Genomic DNA, 20,758 nt, shown 5'->3' with positions numbered 1-20,758 from the left:
TGACGGGCTCTTCACAACATAACTCGTACAGCAAAACAGGGCTGGTCACCACCACCTGGGAGAGGCTTTACTTCTTCACCCAAGGCGGGAATCTCATGTGTCAGCCCAGGGGAGCCGTGGCTGGAGGTTTGATCCAGGACCTGGACAACTGCTCCGTGATGGCAGTGGACTGTGAAGACCGACGATACTGCTTCCAGATCACCACTCCTAACGGAAAATCGTATGCCTCCTGGGTTTGATTTGGGAGGAGAACAAGTGGTCACCCCTGCCACGGGCTTCCTAGTGACTCCACCCCTGCCACGGGCTTCCTAGTTCATTCCCCCATGCTAGCCCTCCACTGGGGAGACCCTGTTCCCACTATTGCTGACCCTTCAGGAGGAGGATTTTATACTCTCTTAAGAAGCCCACGTGACCCATATGGGCTCCAGCCTGCCTTATTTCAGGAGCCCCAGTGAGGACTTGCCTGTGGCTTTGGAGAAGAGATGACCTCCATGGTTCTGGGGGAGAGGCGGCGTGTGTGCCCGTGCTGTGGCAGGGCGGGATGGGGAGAGTAGGAAGGGAAGACCCGCCTGAGTCCGTTTTTCCAGCTGAAACAGTGAACAGTACGTTCGGCTGCAGCGATGCCATCTGTTACCAGGCTGTTCCCACACACTCCGTGTGCCTCGGGGCCAGAAGAGGTCAGACTTAAAAACTGGGGCGCCTGTAGTCATTCACAGTAGGTCCTGTGCCGGCGGGATCCCCTCTCACCCAGAGCAGTGGCTTTTCCAACTGAGTCCCGAGGAATTCCGAGCCCCACAGAGGTGTTTCAGGGTCACTTGCTTGTGGGGAGAGGAGGGGCTCTGTCCCTCAGTCAGAGCCGCTGTGCTGAATTTGCTTTCTGCATCGGGGTTCTAAGTTAAGATCTGAACGGAGCGTTCATGGTGAGGGTGGGGACAGTGCCAGGTGGTGTGGCTCATCTCTTCTCCCAGGCTGGCAGAGCAGTTTTAGACCGGATCCTTCCTCCTTTGATGATGGGAAATAGCGTAGGAACAAAGATTCCTGGATTCTAGTCATGGTCCCTGGCAGTTACTTAACTCCTCTGGGCCCCGCTTTCCCCAGGTATAAACTAGGGTGAAGATCTGTGTTACCCATGTGCCGCGGATATTAGGAACAAAGGAACTAGCAGATGTGCAGTTCCTTTAAGGAGTTAAGGCCTTCACAAAGGTGGGGCAGTGTTATCTTGTCCCCTGGTCCCCACATGCAGATTTTCATGGGAAAGGAGTTCACCTGCTGCCAGCCCTCCTTTGGGCGCGGTTGGGGAGGTGGCTGGGCCTTGGACCATCCAAGGGAAGGTCAACAGGACAGTCCCCACTGTAGGATCAGACTGGAAGGGGCCAGAAGACCTGAGGCCCAGGGAAAGGAAGTGCTTGTGCAAGGTCTCGTAGTGACTTAGCGGCAGAGCCAGACCCGGAATCCCATTTTCTTTCCTCCCCGTCACGCCGCCTTCACGGCCCTTTGCCTTTGGTAGCCCAGGCGAGTTCAGCTCCTGTAGAATCATCCTCTGCCACCGAGATCTGGGAAGCACTTAGTTACTCACGTGCGTTTCCTTTCAGGGGGATAATCCTCCAGGCAGAGAGCAGAAAGGAAAACGAAGAGGTAAGATTTTGTTAATCTCGCCTCCTTCCTAGCGTGGCGGGTGACTTCGGGATTCAGTGTTCTCTTCTGCTGCCCTCCACAGTGGATATGCGCCATCAACAACATCTCCAGGCAGATCTACCTGACCGACAACCCCGAGGTAATCAGTACTGCCTGCACCTCGCCCGCCCTCTCCTCGGGCTGAGGGTGAGTGCCGCCTCCCGGCCTGAGCGTGTCTTCCTGTGGATTTTAGGCAGTCGCCATCAAGTTGAATCAGACGGCTCTGCAGGCAGTGACTCCTATTACAAGTTTTGGAAAAAAACAAGAAAGCTCCTGCCTCAGGTAACTAAAGGACAAAGGAAAACTAGCTTTTGTGGAGCCAAATTATGGATTAGGAATTTGAAATGGGCTGTCAGTGAGTCCGCATAAACCACCCAGGCATGTTGCTCAGCCCTGTTGAACAGAAGCAGTAACCACACCCAGAAAGGTTAACTGTTTTGCCCACGTTCACACCACGTGTGAGGTGGTGTGAACACGTGGTGAGAGCATTCAGACCTGTCCTTTCCCCTGGCCCGTGCCGCTGCACCCGAGCAGTGAGGACTCGCATCCAGGGTCCTGCTAGTCACCAGTTCCCCCATAGTTCCCATCAGTACTGACAAAGTAACGTAACCAAAACAGAGAGTATCAGACTTGGAGTTAGGAGACGGGGGTTCTAATGATAGCTCTGTCATATCCCCAGCCAGATGTCCTTGAGTCAGTCAGTCAACTCTCTGGGCCTCTGTCTCCTCCACATCGTGACATAAGGAGTGACCTCGATGACCTCCAAGGGGCCTTCAGGGTCTAACACGCCATCTTTCAAGGGTGCTGATATATAGTGTAGGAGTACTTAGGAGGTGTAATTGGTTTTCTAAAAAGACATAATTTGCAGCCCATGTTTTTCATTATCTGATTTTTTCCCGTTCTAGACTAAGTCAGTCACATTCTTAAACACAAAGGACCCTACAGAAGGGACATAGAAGAATCCCTGAAAAAAAAAAAAAAAAAAAAAAGTCTGGCCAGCCAGCTGAATTAACCCAGAGAGTGGAAGGGTAACAGACGTGGCTGCCAGCCGCCCCAGAGCGATGGGGGGCGGGTGCCCCTCTCTCAGTATTCTTAATGAGGATCAGCTCCTTAAGAATAAAGAAATGTTTTGATGACAGTGGAGGAAAGAAGCAGAGAAACTGTGTTCTTGGGAACAAACTGCCATTTACTTCTAAGCAAATATCATGTATGGCCTTCACTAGTTCTGCAGCTATTATGTACCTACTGTTCATTCATTTATCCAGCTATTCAACAAAGATTTGAGTATCCACTATGTGCCCGAGCCTGGCCTAGGTAATGAAACTTATAGACTAATAAGGGAAGACAGGCAAAAGGTAAGCAAATACTTAGTTAAAATGGGAAAAGCACTATGGAGTCGATGACGAGGTGCTGTCATGGAGAGTATAGAGGAGACCGGTGCAGGGCCTGGCTGCGGCGATAACACTCAAACTGCAAAGTAGATGAGTGGCCATTCTTGCAAAGAGCCCGAGGGAGCGCATTCCTGGTAGCAGGTATGGGGCCAGTACAGTTGGACAGTGGCTGCCAGAGGGAGAGCATGGAGTGAGGTGAGGCTGGGCAGGGACGAGGGCAGGGAAGCTCGGGGGAGCTGTGGAAGGGTTGTGAGAGGGTGTGTGTGTGTGTCTGTGAGAGAGAGAGGAACAGTCCACTTTACATTTTCTGAAGTTAGCTCCAGCTGCTCTAGAGAACACAGAACACAGAGCTGGGTAAGCAGGTGTCCACTGAGGAGGCTGACAGCAGCTCAGGAGATGATGGTGGTTTAGACCAGGATCGTGGCAGAGATGAAAAGTAGATGGATTGGGACTTACTTCAGAGGGAAAACCTATGGGACTGTGATGGATGTGCAGCAGAAGGAAAAGGACAGATCAAAGGATGACTCTTGTAGGGGCTGCGCACCTGAGTAATATGGTGTTTTTAGAGATGAAGAGAGTCAGTTTTGGACATAGTAAGTGTGAGAGGCAGCCTATACTGGGCCCCGGGGGTTGGGGACCGCTGGTCTGACACACGGTGCAGAATGCTGTGTAGCAGAGAGAACTGTATGTAGTGGGGTGATCTGAAGGTTTTTAGCCAAGGAGATGAATGAAGTTTTAGGAAGATTTATTTGTAGAATAGATTGAGGGACCGATTAAAATCTTCTCCCTTATATTTCTATTTGTAAAAGTCACATCAGCATTCAGAAGTATTCACTTGATTATAATATAAAGCATAGTTTTGTTAAAAAGGATTTGATTTTTATCTTGTTTTATACTCCAGCCAGAACCTGAAAAATTCAGAGGTGGAAAATGACAAGACTGTTCCCAAAGCAGCAGTCAGTGAACCTGAAGCAGAACAACTGATTGCACCTGGAACGCCGATTCAGTTTGATATCGTACTTCCCGCTACAGAATTCCTGGATCAGAACAGAGGGAGCAGGTATGGGCGAAGGGAGGTTATCTCCGGGAGAAGTGAAAATAAATTTGACATCTCTTACGGCCCCACCCACCACCAAAGACTGCTGCCATTCTAACTTAGAGTTCAAGTGTTAAGTGTCGTTTCTTAGCTGAATCTGTCATGATTAACTCTATTCTATTAACTGGCTATTTTCCCTTAGGCGTATCAACCCTTTTGGTGAAACTGAGGATGAATCTTTTCCAGAAGCAGAAGGTAAGTGGCTAGTTTGGTGTGTTTATTCTTTTCCCTGCACAGAATGACAAGGGCCATTGAAATAAGTTGTGAAGTCATGTTCTAGAGAGCTGTGATTAGAGTATGAATTGAAGATTTGTTGTTCTCTGTGAAAATTTAGTATTAACATATGCAGTGGGAGCAGGTCTGAGGGGCAGCTGAAAGTTCTCCTGTAGCTATTTCACCATTCCCATACCCAACCCCTTTTTGTAGCTCCCGCCTAGAAATCTTGCCATATCCAAATCTAGTATCACGTTCTTTTTATTATTATTATTTATTTTTTAGAGAGATGGGATCTCACTATGTTGCCCAGGCTGGTCTTGAATTCCTGGGCTCAAGTGATCCTCCCCTCTCAGCCTCCCAAAGTGCTGTAATTACAGGCATGAGCCATCATGCCCAGCCCACATTCTACAAAACAAATTCAAAGAGGATCAAATGATCACATTAAAATGCAATCTTGGTGAATTGTAAATATTACACTGTTCCATTTTAGAAAACCAAAAGCACAAATAACTCATTTTTTAATTTGAAGATGATACAAATAAATGATATTTAGGCTGTTCAATTATTTGATTTACATTCTTGTAATGTACCTAAGAACATGCCCAGCAGAGCCGACCATAATCTGCTACCCCATGGAGCAGACGTCCAGTTCCCAGCCCAGCCAATTTAATAACTAGACTTACTGGCAAGACCTCCACTTTACCACAGGGTCATGTCTAAGAGTATCATTAGAATGAAATCCCATTTATTTAAATTTAAAAGTAGGATTTGAAAATTGGCATTCCTTACAGTTTTTAGGCAACACAAACAAAAAAAAAAAAAAGTTTTTTGTTACGATGTTAATGTAGGCTGTGCCTCAAACCTGGCTCTCTCTACTACATCTAGCTGATTTTTCAGACAGGACACACTATAATAATCCAAACCAAAGACTTCCAAACTTGTGAACAGTCCCCAACACACAAAAAACTATCTTCATATGGGAGTAGGTGTTTATATCAGTTATATGTTCCTAATATTTTTTTTTAACCCTTAAGTTACTTTTAAGAGGAAGGAAAAAGGGAGGCTTCTCAGTTTAAAATGATGGTTAAGTGAATTACTGTTCTTACAGAAAAAAATGATTATCTTTTAGACATTCATCACGATCCTCCAGTTACAGCTGTTAGTTTTTTCAGGTTATGGGTCATTATCAGCAAGCCAGTGCTGATCTCCATTAGTTTATGAAATATCACTCCCTTCAGCAATAAATACATATGAATTGAATGAAACCCATTGGGTCTTACCAGTGGGCCAAAGTAATGAGTTTTCTATTAACTGGTGGAGATGCTCTTGTTTTCAGAGAAAAGGTAAAATGAATATACTGTCACCATGTGTAGTCTCCTAGCATTTCAGTGCTAGAAGGATGTTCATCTGGTACCACCGTCTCATTTTATAGATGAAGAAAAAGAGGAGACTTTCTAGTCTAATGAAGTAGTTCCAAACAAACTGACAAAACGTAGACAGTAGAAGATTTAGAGCTTTGGCAATACTGGTTTACAAAAGCAGTACGGGGAAATTTTGGTAGAAAGTCCTCCACAGAAAGAAGCAGAAGCTGAGGTCTTCGGCTGAGTCTCAGACCGGCGGCAGCCAGGAAGCGCATGTGATGCTGAGCAGAGCGTGCTCTCTTGCAGATTCGCTTTTGCAACAGATGTTTATAGTTCGGTTTTTGGGATCAATGGCTGTTAAAACAGACAGCACTACTGAAGTGATTTATGAAGCGATGAGACAAGTATTGGCTGCGCGAGCTATTCATAACATCTTCCGTATGACAGAATCCCACCTGGTGGTCACCAGTCAAACCCTGAGGTACTTTCAGTTTCTTTTCAGACTTTCTTAAGGCTTCATCTGATTCCCTCTTTAAGGCATATTCGCCCCCTAATGTTGGTGCTAGGACGGTTGTTTGATTGGATTAAGTGAAGGTGCTACTCTTGTTTTTGCCTCCACCCCTTTTTATATTTTGATTTTATAAGATAAATAGGCCAGAAGACGCTCCCTTACAGACAAGAACTGGTATCTTTAAAAATCCACTGGTGAGTATTATTTATAAAGATGCCATCACTCTAGAGTTAATCTCTATATTACATCTCAGAGCTTGAAAATGGAAGGCTTTTGCGTACCCTCATTTCTGAGAGTACTGTTTATAAAAATAAACAATGAAAAAAACATGAATCAGCCCAAAATAACTGGACCATCACAAGGAAAATATGACTTAACTTATTTGTTGAGAGAGGTCTCAGGGAGTAAGATCTATATGAGGCTCTATGAAGAGTTGCACTCAATTCACTATTGCAAGGATGTGGCAACAACCCAAGCGCCTGTCAATTCATGAGTGGATTATTAAAATTTGGTATACGTACACAGTGGAATACTACTCTATAATAAGAAACGACAGTGATCTAGCACCTCCTACATTTTCCTGGATAGAGTTTGAGCCCATTGTCCGAAGTGAGGTATCACAAGATTGGAAGCATAGGCTCCACACGTACTCGCCATCAAATTGGCACTGACTGATCAACACTGTGGTGCTCACACGGTAGTAATATCCTCCAGGGATTAGGGGGTTGGGGGTGGGTAAACTCACAACTAATGGATGCGGTGAGCATTGTAGAGGGGAAGGGCATGCCTCTAATCCTCGCTTGGGTGAGGCAAAGACATAAAATGTAACCAAAATGTTTGTACTCACAATATCCTGAAATAAAAAAAAAAAAAAGAATTGCACTGTCCAGTAATGTAGCCACAGGTGGCACTTGCAGCATAACTAGTCTGAAGTGACATGTGTTTTCAGTGTTAAATACATACCAAATTCCTAAGATTTTTTATCTCCCCCCAAAAGAATGTAAAACATCTCATTAGCAATTTTAAGGTTAATTACATGTTTTATAGTATTTTAGATATATTGGATTAAATAATTTCACCCATTTCTTTTCACTTTCCTTAATGTGGCTGCTGGAAAATTTTAAATTACGTATAAGGCTCACGTTATATTTTTATGGGACAGCTCTGCTTTAGAGCCAGAATGTCTACATTTATTTCTGGCCTTGGCATTTCTTAGCTGCATGACCTTGAGCAAGTTGTTTCACCTCTGTACCTCAGTTTCTTAACTGTATTGACACCCTGTAGTGTTGTCCTGAGGAATAACAGCTGACTGGCACATGGCAAGTGCTCAGTAAATGTTAGCTTCAAAGAAGGTAACCAGGACTTTGGCAAAAATCAGAAAATAGTTTCTTCCATTCATTAAATCCATCCTTTTCATTTGTTATGAACCTTATCTGGGAATTAGGTTCTTAAGAATGAAACCATATATTTACTTAAAGCTTTTCTTCAAGTTTGTCCTAGACCCTTTATAGAAATTGGCTCACTGTTCTTATAATCCTAATGGTCATGGAATGATTTCCACCAAAAAGATCAAAGGAAATGAAACACCACAGTGCATCAAAGAACATTATCCAAAAAAATGGAAAGACAACCCATAGAATGGGAAAAAATATTTGAAAATCATATATCTAAAAAGGATCCTAGTACTCAGAATAAAGAATTCTCACAAAACTCAACAAGAGGACACCCGAATTAAAAAATGGACAAAGGACTTGAATAGACATTTCTCCAAAGAAGATAAACAAATGTCCAAGAAGCATATGAAAAGATGCTAAGTATCATTAGGGAAATGCAAATCAAATCTACAATGATAACACCACTCCACACAAAGTAGGATGGCTATAATTTAAGGACAAAAAAGATTGTGTTTTAGCAAGGATGTGAAGAAATTGGAATCCATTGCTGGTAGCAATGTAAAATGGTCTGGCTGCTGTGGGAAATTATTTGGCAGTTTCTCTGTAAGTTAAACATAGAACTCTACTCCTGGATAGATATCCAAAAGAATTAAAAACAGGCATTCAAACAAAAACTTGTATATACACAAATGTTCACAGCAGTCCTTTTCATGATAGCCCAAAGGTGGGAAACAATCCAGAAGTCCATCAATGAAACAAAGGATACAGGTTGAGCATTCCAAATCTGAAATGCTGTAGAATCCAAAAAAACCAATCTGAAATTTGAAACACTTCTGGTCCCAAGCATTTTGGGTACAGGATACTCAAGCATATGTATATATAATAGAATATTACTCAGCCTTAAAAAGGAATGAAGTACTGATACATGTTTCAACATGGATAAATGTCAAAAACATTGTGCTAAGTAAGTAAAAGAAGCCAGACACAAAAAGCCACATATTGTATGGTTCCAATTATATGAAACATTCCAAGACAGGTAAATCCATGGAGACAAGGCGGCAGACTAGTGGTTGCCAGAGGGTGGGAGGAATGAGGAGTGACTGCTTAATGGGGATGGAGTTAACTTGTGGGGTGATGAAAATGTCCTAGAACTAGATAGTGGTAATGGTTACACAAAATTATGAATATACTAAACGCCATTAATGGCAAATTTGATGTTACATGTATTTTACTGCAGTAAAAACACACTCCCCCATAGTGGAATAGGTTCTGAAACTAGGGGTCACAGGAAATCAGAAGATCTTAAGAGACAAAGCCAGGTTAACTGATTTAGACAGCAAATTTTTGAACGTTACCCACCAAATATGCTTAAATTTTCATTTATGAAAAAATTTTACAAAATACCTAAGGAAAGTTATTTCAACTTGCGTAAAACTTTATGGTCATGTTCAAAAGAATTAAATCCATACCTATTAATAGGGACATAAAGAAAAGTAACATTTGTTAAGCTTTGTCTACCTAAAATTTTATATATATTTTCTAATTGTCATAACTACCTCTTGGAAGTTGGGATTCTTACTGTAGTTTTATGGATGAAGCAGTGAGAAAAGTCCGGGTCACTTAACAAGATCGAGTGAGGAGCTATGTCAACCTTTTGATTATAAATCCTGTGCTTTAGTAAGTATAACTGCTTGCACTTAAAATTGTAACCTTTCCTGGAGTAACAGCTTTATTGAGATAAAATTCACCCATTTAAATGTACAACTTAGTGGCTTTTAGTATATTCAGTTAAACAACCATCACTACAATTTTAAAACATTTTCATCACCTCAAAAAGAATACCCATACTCACTAGCTAGCTAGTCAGTCCCTTTTTCCCTCAACCCACCCAGCCCTAGGCAACTACTTACCACTAATCTTGCTGTTTCTGTAGATTTGCCTGTGCTGGACATTTCCTATAAATGGAATTACAACCATTTTCAAGAAACAGGTTTTTGCTTTCACCTATAAAATTTATAGGAATTCAGTTATTTAAATATGTAATACCATGCTATTTAATAATTATTCTAACACAAGTAGGAAGAATATAGTAGAAATTTATACATCTAAGATAGCAGTAAATTCTCTAATGCAATTTATTTTCCAAGTTACATCAACCTGATTATTAGGTGATGCTTAAAATGTTGTTAAAGAATATATTCTCGAATACCTATTAAATTACTTCTCTTATACCCAAACTGATACAGACTGGTCTGTCAAAATCCCTTCACTATTCTCTCACCCTACCCCATATTTTTCTTTTTAAAAATGTTAAATTTAGAATACGTTCATCTAGCACTTCAGAGGAATTAAAATAGTCAATGACTGTTGAGAAGGAGGCTGTACAGAATATGTCCATATTATACAGCAGAAGTACTGAGAAGTATGATGCAGCTGCTGTGGATAAGCACCAAAATACTCTGAAATTAATTCTTCTATTTGCTATGTAAGCTTCCATTATAGATACCCTGAGCCTTAACTACACAGGTTCAACAAAGGCAGAGACCAAGCACATGGTTACATGGAACTATCTCACCTGACCCTCGCACAGGCCTTATTTTTCATATTTGGGGGTATGTGTGTGATTTTAGTCTACAAACTCTTCTGAGAATGTAAGTTTATCCAACATTTGTGATATAATGAATCTCTTAAATTTCAGGTTGATAGATCCTCAGACCCAAGTATCAAGAGCCAACGTAAGTACCTCAACAGTTAATGTTAGTGATTACACCGTAATATCTACTATCTACCTTAAACACAACTTAGGCACTTCGTAAAGACTTGGCAAATTAAATGACTGTCACTAACAGTACACTTTTTCTCCTGACTTTTGCATAGAAAGTAACCTTGTCAGTTGTTTAATTCTAGTTGTGTGATCTAGTCCTTTTTTTCCCCTTTTTCTCAGTTCGAACTCACCAGTGTCACACAATTTGCTGCTCATCAAGAGAACAAGAGACTAGTAGGCTTCGTCATCCGTGTTCCCGAGTCCACAGGAGAAGAGTCTCTGAGCACGTACATCTTTGAAAGCAACTCAGAAGGCGAAAAGGTCTTCTTTTTTTCTTATTAAGATTCCATAATAGTCCAAACAAGTCCATTTTTAAAGGTTTTTTTGCACTATCCCCCTGGTATTTAGTTGAATATTCTGCATGTCTCCATCCAGGAGTTCAGATGATTACCTCCTCAGAAGGTCCCACTAAAAGAGAACTAACTGGATTAAGATTTCCCCATGGGAAAATACACATCAACCAGAATAGAGTGAAAGAAGAAGAATTTTATTGGCAAGACATAATTGTTTAGTAGGGATATCAGGAATTATTGAAAGCAGTTTCCCCCAAATTTGTTTTTTCAAAAAAAAATTAAAGCAAAAGTTACAATGGAGAATAGTCTCAAAGAGCAAACCAAGGAAGAACATCAGGAAAGTACATCTAAGCTGTTTTTTTGGTTTAGTATAAAATGCTTTGTGACTACATCTACTACTTAGAATTCATGAAAATTAATCCTTTAAGTATGTGTTTGCCACTGTGCATGTAAACATGCAGTGTCTAAATACAGTTAAGAGGGAAAAGCTATCCTACTGAGTTTTAAACACTGGATAACTTAGGTTTTCACTTACCTGGAATATTTTTTTGTATGGCATAAATTGGCAACGGGAAGAAGGCAGGACAGTTGGATGTTAATGCTCTGGGCCCCATATGATGAGTCTTCTGCGGCCAGGTCCTATGTTCCCAAGTGGATGAGCACAGTAACCTCACTGTACTCCCGTTATCACATTTTTTCCTAAAATGTTTATCCTTTTCTACCTTTTCCAAACACTGCTTTTCTTGTATTTTGCAGATATGTTATGCTATTAATTTGGGAAAAGAAATTATTGAGGTTCAGAAGGTAAGGAGCATTCTAGTGCTGGTTTAACAACCACTCAGAAGACACGTATACACATTTCTCTCAAAAAGATTTCTCTCAAAAAGAAAAGTGATGCTCACTGGGCAGTGTGGCCAAGTTTGGCATTTCCTTTTAAGCATGCTAATCACCAGACTTTTTGACCATTTGGTTCCACATTCACTGGTAACATGGGGACTTCTTAATAAATATCACTGCTGCAGCTCTTGCTTTATCATTTTCTTGCTTGCATGCTAGTTGGCTAGATTCCCTTTCTTATTAAGATGATAAAAACTTAAGTATGCACCATGTGCTCTAAGGCCTTGCTCCTCAGAGTATGAGCACAGGCCGAGCAGCACTGACAGACATCACCTGGGAGCTTATCAGAAATGAAGACTCTGACACCTCCCTGTTTTTCAGTAGCTTACAATCTTTCATTCATCCATCAAATTTTTGAGAGCCTAGTTTGTGTAAGAAAAACCCTGGAATTATGGTAGTGAGCAAGACAGATATGGTCTCCGCCCCCAGGAGACTTCTAGTTCAGCACTATCCAGTAGAACTTTATGCAATAATGGAAGTGATCTCTATCTGTATTATTTAATATGCAGATGAAAGTAGCTAGTGTGACAGAGGAACTGGATTTTGAAATTTAATTTAAATAGTAACATAGCTAGTGGCTACCATATTAGTGCAGTTCAGTCTGTTGAGGTCAGGAAGATCAAGGACTAAAAGACCAACGTACCTGAAATAATGGCAAGTACTGCAGGTTAGTTAGTATTTAATGGTATAGGTAGACTTTTTCTATAAAAGGCCTTTACCTTTTAGGCTTACTATCTCCGTTGTTAACTACTCAACACTGCTGTTATAACACAGAAGCAGCCATAGGCAGTATTTAAATGAATGGGCACTATTGTGTTCTAGTAAAGCAGTGCACCAAGTAAGTGGCCATAGTTTGCCAACTCCTGGTATAGATTAAAAGAGAGAAAAAAGAAGGGGGTTTAAAGATACAGAAGACAAAGGTTTTGTGAAGAAAGTTCCTCTAGGGACTCTTTGGGAAGATGATTATGAATTGGCTATGTAAATGATATTCTGACTGAGAGGAAAAACTTAGTCTAGATTCTAGAAGTAATGTGCCTGGGAGAGTTTTTTCAGAGAAGCAGAGACCCAGATGAAGGCACACACAGACAAGAATCAGGAGGAATGAGGCTAGATCACAGAATTTGATCACATATTTTGAAAGCCAAGCCCAAAGGGGTTGAAGTGCATCTTAAGCTTTTTCTTTTTTCCCCTCTTAAACTCTTGTAACTTCAGGATCCAGAAGCATTGGCTCAATTAATGCTGTCCATACCACTAACCAATGATGGAAAATATGTACTGTTAAACGATCAACCAGATGACAGTGACGGAAGTCCAAGTGAAAATAGAGGTGCAGAATCTGAAGCGTAACTCACTTGCGCCTGTGGGGGAAGAGCACACAGGAAGGGGAGCTACCTCCTTAAGGGTTTTCAACTTCTCTGACATACAGGCACACTGACCTGCTTTCAGAATGCTGACAATCATTTGTGGAATGTACTCTTGATGCCTTGATACTGAGACTTGGGAGGGAAACAGTAAGAAATGGTTGACAACGTTCCTACCCATCTGCAGATGTTATTTTAGGTGCTTTGTGGTAAGTCCTTTTCTTAGATCGCATTGTTCAGCACTCAGAACGGTTATGAAAAATGCATTGTTCACTTTATTTGAATGTCATCTCTTTTCAGTTTCCAGTATCCTTTTTTAAAAATGGAAAAAGCCTAGATTTACACTTTGATAAACACTAAATATTTCCTATTAATATAATCTATTTTTATATTTTACTTAATGAGCTTTAAGTGCCTGTCATTCTGAAAAGTATTTATAATCCAGCACATAATTGGGTCATAAATGGACCTAATAGCATTATTTTGTGCAGTTAGGTGACACGCACTACCTTGAAGCCCAAGCACTAGTAGAGACGCAAATCTAGTTTTGGTAACTGTTCCAAACATCATGCAATAACTAAAGACTAGCCAATGAGTACCACAAAAGATGGTTTACAGTGGAGCCTTACTGAACCAGCATTCAGAAGTTTAAGGTCCTCCTAGATACAATTATTTTAGTGGTGAATCACTGTGGACAGGGTACAGCTCTACCAGTTCCTGTTTCTTCTGAGCCATACCCTCCCCTCAAGGAGGGACCAGTTAATTTTAAAACTCACTTGAAGCACAACTGGTTATGGGGCTTGGGATACAGTTCCTGTTTCCACCCTGGTACTTCTGGTTCCTAGAATCCCAGCCCACTCCCCTATCCCTCCTACCCACCCTTCCCAACCTATGAAATAAGAATAATAATGATCTTGAATTGGTACAGTGTGTTTAATTGTAACCCAAGTTCAACAGACTTATCATCTTTGTAATAAATTAACCTATCAATAAAAATTATTCTGTCTTTTGCTTGTTGTGGCCATTTTCTCAAACATTCCTGAAAGAAAACTAAAGTCGGTTCTAAAATTTTCAAAAAAACTAGAGCATAATGAAATCACAGCAGAGGAGATACGCTAATGAAAAATACTTCTTATTCGACATGAGTAACATGAGTAGAATAATGTGATTCCTCTGCCAAAATTTTTTAAAATGTTGCTTTTAAAATGGTGGATTAATAAAACAACTTTTAGCAACCCCAAATTAGTTAACATCATAGGGTCTATCTGAAGAATCGCTCCTCTAATTTGTATTCCATCAGAGACACGGAGAGTTAGTCTAAACCTGTATGAGATCATAAAATTATTAGTTCAGTGTTCACTAATGCCTTACACATTTGTATGACATCACTGTATTAGATCAACTGGTTTTCTGACAGGCTGAGAGCCACAGTCCCCCGAGTTTTTTTTTTTCTTGCTTAGACTTTTTCGGGGGAAGGGTAGGATCTCAAGTCCTAAACAATTATTAGATTGGAAACTGAAATGCTATTAGGGGACTGTATGGCTTAAATAAGACATAAAGTGTGCAAATCATTAGGAAAACAGTCACCAAAAAACACCACAAAGAATGAAAACACAAAAGTACTAGCAAGCACATGAGACTAACAGAAAATTAGTATCCAGAATACATAAAGTACTCCTACAATTAGATAAAAAAATAGAAGACATCATAAAGGCACTTCATAGATTACAAAATACAAAAGGCTCATAAATAAACATGCTCAATCTCATAATCAGGAAAATGCAAATTAAAACCAGAGACATTTTATATTTACCAGACTGCAAAAATTCAGCTGTTGGTAGGAATGGAGCAATGGGAAATCTCCTCCACTGCTGGGATGAGAGAACAGTCTGGCATTCTATCTAGTGAACTTGAAAGTGAACCTGCCCTGCCACCTAGCAGTTCACTTGTAGGTACGTACCCTAGAGAAACTCGAAACATGTACTCAGGGATGTGTACAATAACAATTACAGCAGCATTGTTCATAGTATCCCAAATATGAAAATAACTGAAATGTTACCAACAATAAAATAGCTGTATTCATGGGACAGAACACTAGAGAAGTAAAACTAAACTATAGCTATATGCATCAACGTGGATTTCAAAAATACTGAGTTAAAGTCAAACACAGTAAGATCCCATTTATATTAAGTTTAAAAACATGCAAAACATTAGCTTATTATTTAGGAAAATACAGATAGATTGTAAAATTAGAGAGAGCAAGGGAATCGTTACCACTAAACCCCCAAGTGCTTCCTTTTCAGGGAGCAATTGCAGGAGCTTCTAAGGTGGTGAGAACAGGCTGATTCTTAACCAATGTGGTGGCTTCCTGAGTACTTTATTTTCGTCCTTTAAATAGTACGTATTATATACTCTTGCATGCATTATATATTTTTGAAGAATAATTTTTCAATTTAGAAATGAGTGACTTGCCTTTTTCACAACTTACTGAAATGTATACTAAAGCACTCTGAAAATTTAGTAAGTGCCATACAAATGAAAAAGGTTAAGAATGAGCCTGTTCCCACCAGCTTAGAAGCTCCTGCAGTTTCTCTGTCAGAGGAAAGCACTTTGGGGGTTTGGTGGCAACCATTTCCTTGCCTATATATATGTGCAAGCATTTTTTAAAAGAGATTCCATATATTTTATTCAATTAAAGGGACCACAAAAGTTAATGTTAAGAACTACTGGTTTAAGAGACATTCAATTTTGAACATAAACATCCAAGGGAAGGAAAATTTTGAAATTATATTTATTAATGTTTTATTATACATATTGTATTATCTTAGAATTGGGGGGACGGGGAAGCCCCACTCAAGTGAGGTAACAAACTTGCCATCTCTTACAAAATTTAATTAGAACTGACAATGTTACAGTTAGTCCTTAATTCCTGAGAATTTGAACAACATTAAGTTTTCTGTGAACTTACAAACAAATGCTCGCAATTTTTAAATTACAGTATGTTTGAAAAAATAAAAATATCAACATTAATGTTAGCAAGGAAAATCATCATCCAAATGTATATATGAACTTAGGTATGAATATACTGAAGCCCTGTTGCTCTGCAGTTTAATACCATTTAAATATTAATCGTTTCTAAGATCTTATTTCAAATATATGAATTTATTATAATTTATCCAGACTGCAATGACATTATTTTGAACTAAAGGTAAAATAATAATCCATCACTCTCTTCTCAATTGTAGGTACCCATGTGAACTCTATCCAGTACTGATAAAATAAATAATTTACATGTGTGGGGACAATGAACAGAGAACATCTGATTCTCTTCTAATCACAATTTCTATCCCTATTAAAAGGTATTTCAGGGAAATTAGAGAAAAAAAACAGACAAAATAATGCTGTTGCTATGAAATGGTGACTAATTTGATCTAATCAAATGCAAGATCATTAATATAAACATTTACAATAATGAAAATATAAATTATTAATTATGCAGCATGCTTTAGGGCCATTTCTACAGTTAGTATGAATTACAAATATTAAATGCCTTTAATCCATCCATTGTCCATAATTCTGTAAGCCATGTTTACATAATAAACAAAATACATTTCCTACATATTCTGCTTCTTCTGACTTTTAATAGTAAAAGTATTTATCATAGGCTGGGAAAGTTACCCTGACCTAACCAATTAGTACAGACAGGGCATTGTACACCCTACCAAAAACTGGAATTAAAGAACAATGTTAGAATTACTTGCAGGATTTATCCAAAGAAATGTTTAGTGGGCAAGTGCAATAGAAAAATCAAGCATTTCCCAAAATGATGTTTGTTTTACATTTCAAGTTTTAAACTCTTGTTTTTATTGTAAAGGTATCATTATATTTTTTAAAAGGATTATTTAATAACTGACATACCTTTACAAAAATAAAGCTAACAGCTTATTGGGAACTAAATTTACTGAAAATCCTTCTGTACTTTTTAAATCAGTAAGTGATTAATTTTATTAGAACTTTATTCTCACAGTGGTAATTTTTTAAAAGCCTGAACAGTACAATTATTATTTAATCTGATGTCTTAGATTATACTTGATATAAAGAAAAAGGCTGTCCAAACCATCACTAAGATTTCAATTCAACCTAATGTAGAAGAAACCTGAGTTTGGATGTACAAATAATTCATTCATTTTTTTTTTTTCTGGTATCATCTATAGTCCCTTCAACCAACAAGAACAGAACTGAAAATTCAAACAGGATTCTATGGCTTTATCTGAATTTTGAGTATTAAGTAAATCTTAAATTTAAAGCAGTTGGAGGTTAAATGTTCTCAAAGCAATGTAAACTAGTTATAAAATGTCTTATGTCAAAGACATCAGCAGCTGAGTCACATGAAATTAACAATGAGTGAATAATCACCAGTTATACTGTACACAAAGGGTATTAACACACTTGTGTCTCACCTCTAGTATGAAAGCCATCTTCATATATTCCTTTTATAAGAAGATTGATATGTATGTTTCATGAATCTCAAGCTCAATTCCTTTTTTTAAGCATGTATTTACTGGCTATATATGGTATATGCAATGAATTTCCAAAGATTTGAGATAAAAATGGATCAAAGACCTATGCAAATAAAAATTACAAACACGTAGATTACAAGAGATCTGAGGTGATAGTGTACGAATCTGTATTTGCCCTTCTATAACTTCATTTCAAATAACTGTTCCTAGAACTGTCTCCTAGCTTAAAGTCCAGGCAAAGATCCAACTTTACAATCTCATTCTCAACTGTTGAAAAGTAGAGCCTTTGGAAATAGAGCACTGCCTTAAAGAGTTGCAGCATCTAAGTATTTTCCAGAGATGTGACCCAGGAAACAATTCATCAACAGCTTATAACATCCATTTCATTGGCAAAAGTTTTAACACAACTCTGATGATTTCATGTGGGCAATGCATACCATCAACATCACTTCACAACAGGATCAGCAGACACAGTGCTGTCAGACAGGTCTCCATTGCTTGTTTTAGTTTCTTCTGGAAGCATGAGTGAAAACAACAATGGACATTTATGGTCATTTTTTAAAAATGAATTAAGAAGTAAATAAAATTTGAGAAGAGCTATATTGCTAAATTTCAAATGAAGAAAAGACTGTATCCATCAAATGTTTCTCTAATGTAACAAATTATACCTTATTATACTTTAAATTTTTTAAAAATCTAGGCTAAATACTACAAATGTTTCAACTGGTTTTTTAATGAGTGTGTGGAGCTGAGAAAGATCAGAATTGCATCTGGGCTATGACTTCAAACTGCACGTGCACCTTTCTCCTGTGGAATCATGATACCCCTTTGTCTAAGGCAAGACTGCTCCCCTACACCAGTTCCCCCAGCTGGGCCAAGAAATCACCATTACTGACATTACTGCATTACTGACAGCAACATGGCTGCAAACTCACGTAACAAAATTGTAAATAATGAATAACTTTCCATTTGTATTTATAATTTATTATAACAAATTATAGTATATGTATGTTTTTTAAAATAATGTATTTTTTAAATATTTTTTAAAAGCATTTCTTTATGTTTGTGATAGAATGAATTCTTGGCTTTTTGTGCAAAATATCATGTTCACATATTTCATTAACAAAGGTTATTTGACTAATGTATTCGTAACTTCGATTACATCTCTAAGCAATCTTTAATTGAAATAGTATCTTAAAACATAAGAGTGACACAGACATGTAAATGATATACATCAACCCAAACCCTACAAAGTTCCTTAAGATGAACAAACCAAAGCAAGGAGCCCCACTGCCACGAAGGGTTGTTTGTTTTGTTTCAATGCTTTAGGTCTTAAAGCAACATTCAATCTACTTGCAGAGTTTTCCCTGTACCTGGGCTGGAGACAAGGTTCTGGGGCTCATGAAATGCCTGAGCAGAACGTAAGCAATAACTGAGTTTCTTCCCAGTTTAGATAACATTGACGCAAATTCTTCCAAATGGCTTTGCTAATTTATCTCCGTCTTGAAAATGAACCCAAATGTAATATGGACAAATTTCCATTTAATAAATACTGAGTTATCTTCCAGGTAACATCCTGAAACCATTTTTCAAGAATATGCTTATTACTTACTTAGTATACATTCCAAAAATGCCTGGATATGCTCCTAACAAATAAGTAATATTAGTAATATTTATAATAACTTATGTAACATTGTCAAGAAATACAGTAGTTCATATAAGTGGTCTACCCAAATGAGTCACCTCTATGAAAATTTTATGAAATACAAGTTAAAAAAAGGAGAAGAGCAAACATGACAACTACAGGGGTATCTAGTTTTGCTCTTCCAAGCAAAGGGAAAAAGGTCATGATTTCCATGACAGAAAAAGGGAAACATCTGTTTCTCAGGGAAGACAACTGTTCCTAAATTTCAAATCTGAGAGAAATGTGTCATGGGGACATTAAGTATGAAACAGTGAGCAATGCTCTTAAGCCTTAAAATGTAGAAATTCTTTCCCATCATCCTACATAGAACACAATGGACAGAATCCTTTCCTTAATGACTCAAGTTCACAAACTGTCTGTCAGTTACGGTTATGTTGTACTCTGACTCTCCAGGACCTCAATATGGACCTGAATATGGAGAAGAGCAGGACACTGTTTACTACAACAATAAATAGCACCTACAATTTTATGCCTTAAAATCACCTGTCCCATCTCATTCAGTCAACATCTAGTCATCAGCAGCTCTGCCTTCAGCAACATCCAGCCATCCTCCTCTAATCTTTTCCTTCTAATCTGATATAGGTTGAGCCCAGAAAGAAGAAAACCTAAGCTTGTTAAATTTTATTTAAGAGAAGAACAAGCTGAGTTAGAGCTTAAAGACTGCCACAGAGTGAAGTGTATAAACTATGTAAATTTCTTTTCAATATAACACAAGATCTATATAGGTCTTACTTTTTTAAAAGACTTATTTTTAGGTCTATATTATTTTCCAAAAGGACAAAGAAGCTTAGAAGTCTGACCAGATAAAATGGGGAATTAGTGTCTACTATTAAAGAGAGTTATTAGTTTTTCCAAATTTAAGTCACTTACTGACCTTTCTCTTTCTTCTCTTGGTTTTCTTCAGCTGCAGTCTTGTCTGCTCTGAAGAAAATTCTTGCACTGCTCAGTGAGAAATATAGCAATTCAAATTCCTAAGTAAATAAAAAAATTTGAAATAAAAGCTGAAGATACGTATAGAAAAATATCAGAAATATTTAATTGAAATGTCTATGATATTTTGAAAAGCTCCAGTGGAAATCAAAAATACAGAAATTGAACCAAGAACCCATCAGTTTTTAAGTTCTGAGTCAAATGGCTTCCAAATAACATCCATTCTAAGATATACTCTTTTTACCATTATTCATCTTGTTAAATTGGCAGTTTAAGGCTTCTGTTTTTCAGATATTAAGAAGTAACAGATAACAAAAAGTAAGTCAAAGGAGATTTGACTCTTATGCTTATCTACCTGTAGATAGACATCCAGTCGCTTCTGAGTGAGATTCATGGTTTGTAGCAGTTTTTCATCTTGACTAGTTGACTGTACATTCTGTTGCTTAGCAACTGCCCTTATCTCCTTCAGGTATTTCTCTCTAACAGACTGGAACCAGTGAAGTGAGTCAAACTCCTGGTACTGATCCAAAAGCTTTAGAATGTAAGCCACACCTACAGTTATTAGCAAAACTAAAGTTAAATTAC

The 20,758-nt window shown here is 38.6% G+C and overlaps 2 protein-coding genes across 7 annotated transcripts in view; one reads left to right on the top strand and one right to left on the bottom strand.

Annotated features, from left to right (window-relative positions):
- APPL2 (adaptor protein, phosphotyrosine interacting with PH domain and leucine zipper 2) overlaps positions 1 to 14,023 on the top strand; it is an 80,052-nt gene extending 66,029 nt beyond the window's left edge. For 3 of the 5 annotated variants that reach the window (XM_069491616.1, XM_069491614.1, XM_069491613.1), the window contains 11 exons: positions 32 to 220; positions 1,593 to 1,635; positions 1,718 to 1,774; positions 1,868 to 1,956; positions 3,967 to 4,125; positions 4,304 to 4,356; positions 6,045 to 6,219; positions 10,342 to 10,378; positions 10,588 to 10,728; positions 11,517 to 11,564; positions 12,870 to 14,000. In XM_069491616.1, coding sequence (XP_069347717.1) covers positions 32 to 220; positions 1,593 to 1,635; positions 1,718 to 1,774; positions 1,868 to 1,956; positions 3,967 to 4,125; positions 4,304 to 4,356; positions 6,045 to 6,219; positions 10,342 to 10,378; positions 10,588 to 10,728; positions 11,517 to 11,564; positions 12,870 to 13,004 — 1,126 coding nt within the window. In that variant the 3' untranslated portion in view covers positions 13,005 to 14,000. Of the gene's footprint in view, positions 1 to 31; positions 221 to 1,592; positions 1,636 to 1,717; positions 1,775 to 1,867; positions 1,957 to 3,966; positions 4,126 to 4,303; positions 4,357 to 6,044; positions 6,220 to 10,341; positions 10,379 to 10,587; positions 10,729 to 11,516; positions 11,565 to 12,869 lie in introns of all 5 variants that reach the window. The other 2 variants (XM_069491612.1, XM_069491615.1) reach the window with 1 other exon arrangement.
- Positions 14,024 to 15,795: 1,772 nt separating this feature from the next.
- Positions 15,796 to 20,758, bottom strand: part of WASHC4 (WASH complex subunit 4) — a 58,784-nt gene continuing 53,821 nt past the window's right edge. For both annotated transcript variants that reach the window (XM_069491667.1, XM_069491668.1), the window contains exons 31-33: positions 20,529 to 20,725; positions 20,118 to 20,214; positions 15,796 to 18,051 (exon numbers count right to left, since the gene is read on the bottom strand). In XM_069491667.1, coding sequence (XP_069347768.1) covers positions 17,984 to 18,051; positions 20,118 to 20,214; positions 20,529 to 20,725 — 362 coding nt within the window. In that variant the 3' untranslated portion in view covers positions 15,796 to 17,983. The remainder of the gene's footprint in view (positions 18,052 to 20,117; positions 20,215 to 20,528; positions 20,726 to 20,758) is intronic.

Source organism: Eulemur rufifrons, chromosome 16 (assembly GCF_041146395.1).
Source record: "Eulemur rufifrons isolate Redbay chromosome 16, OSU_ERuf_1, whole genome shotgun sequence".
In the NCBI taxonomy this organism is placed as follows: domain Eukaryota; kingdom Metazoa; phylum Chordata; class Mammalia; order Primates; family Lemuridae; genus Eulemur; species Eulemur rufifrons.
This window is presented reverse-complemented; position numbering and strand designations above follow the sequence as displayed.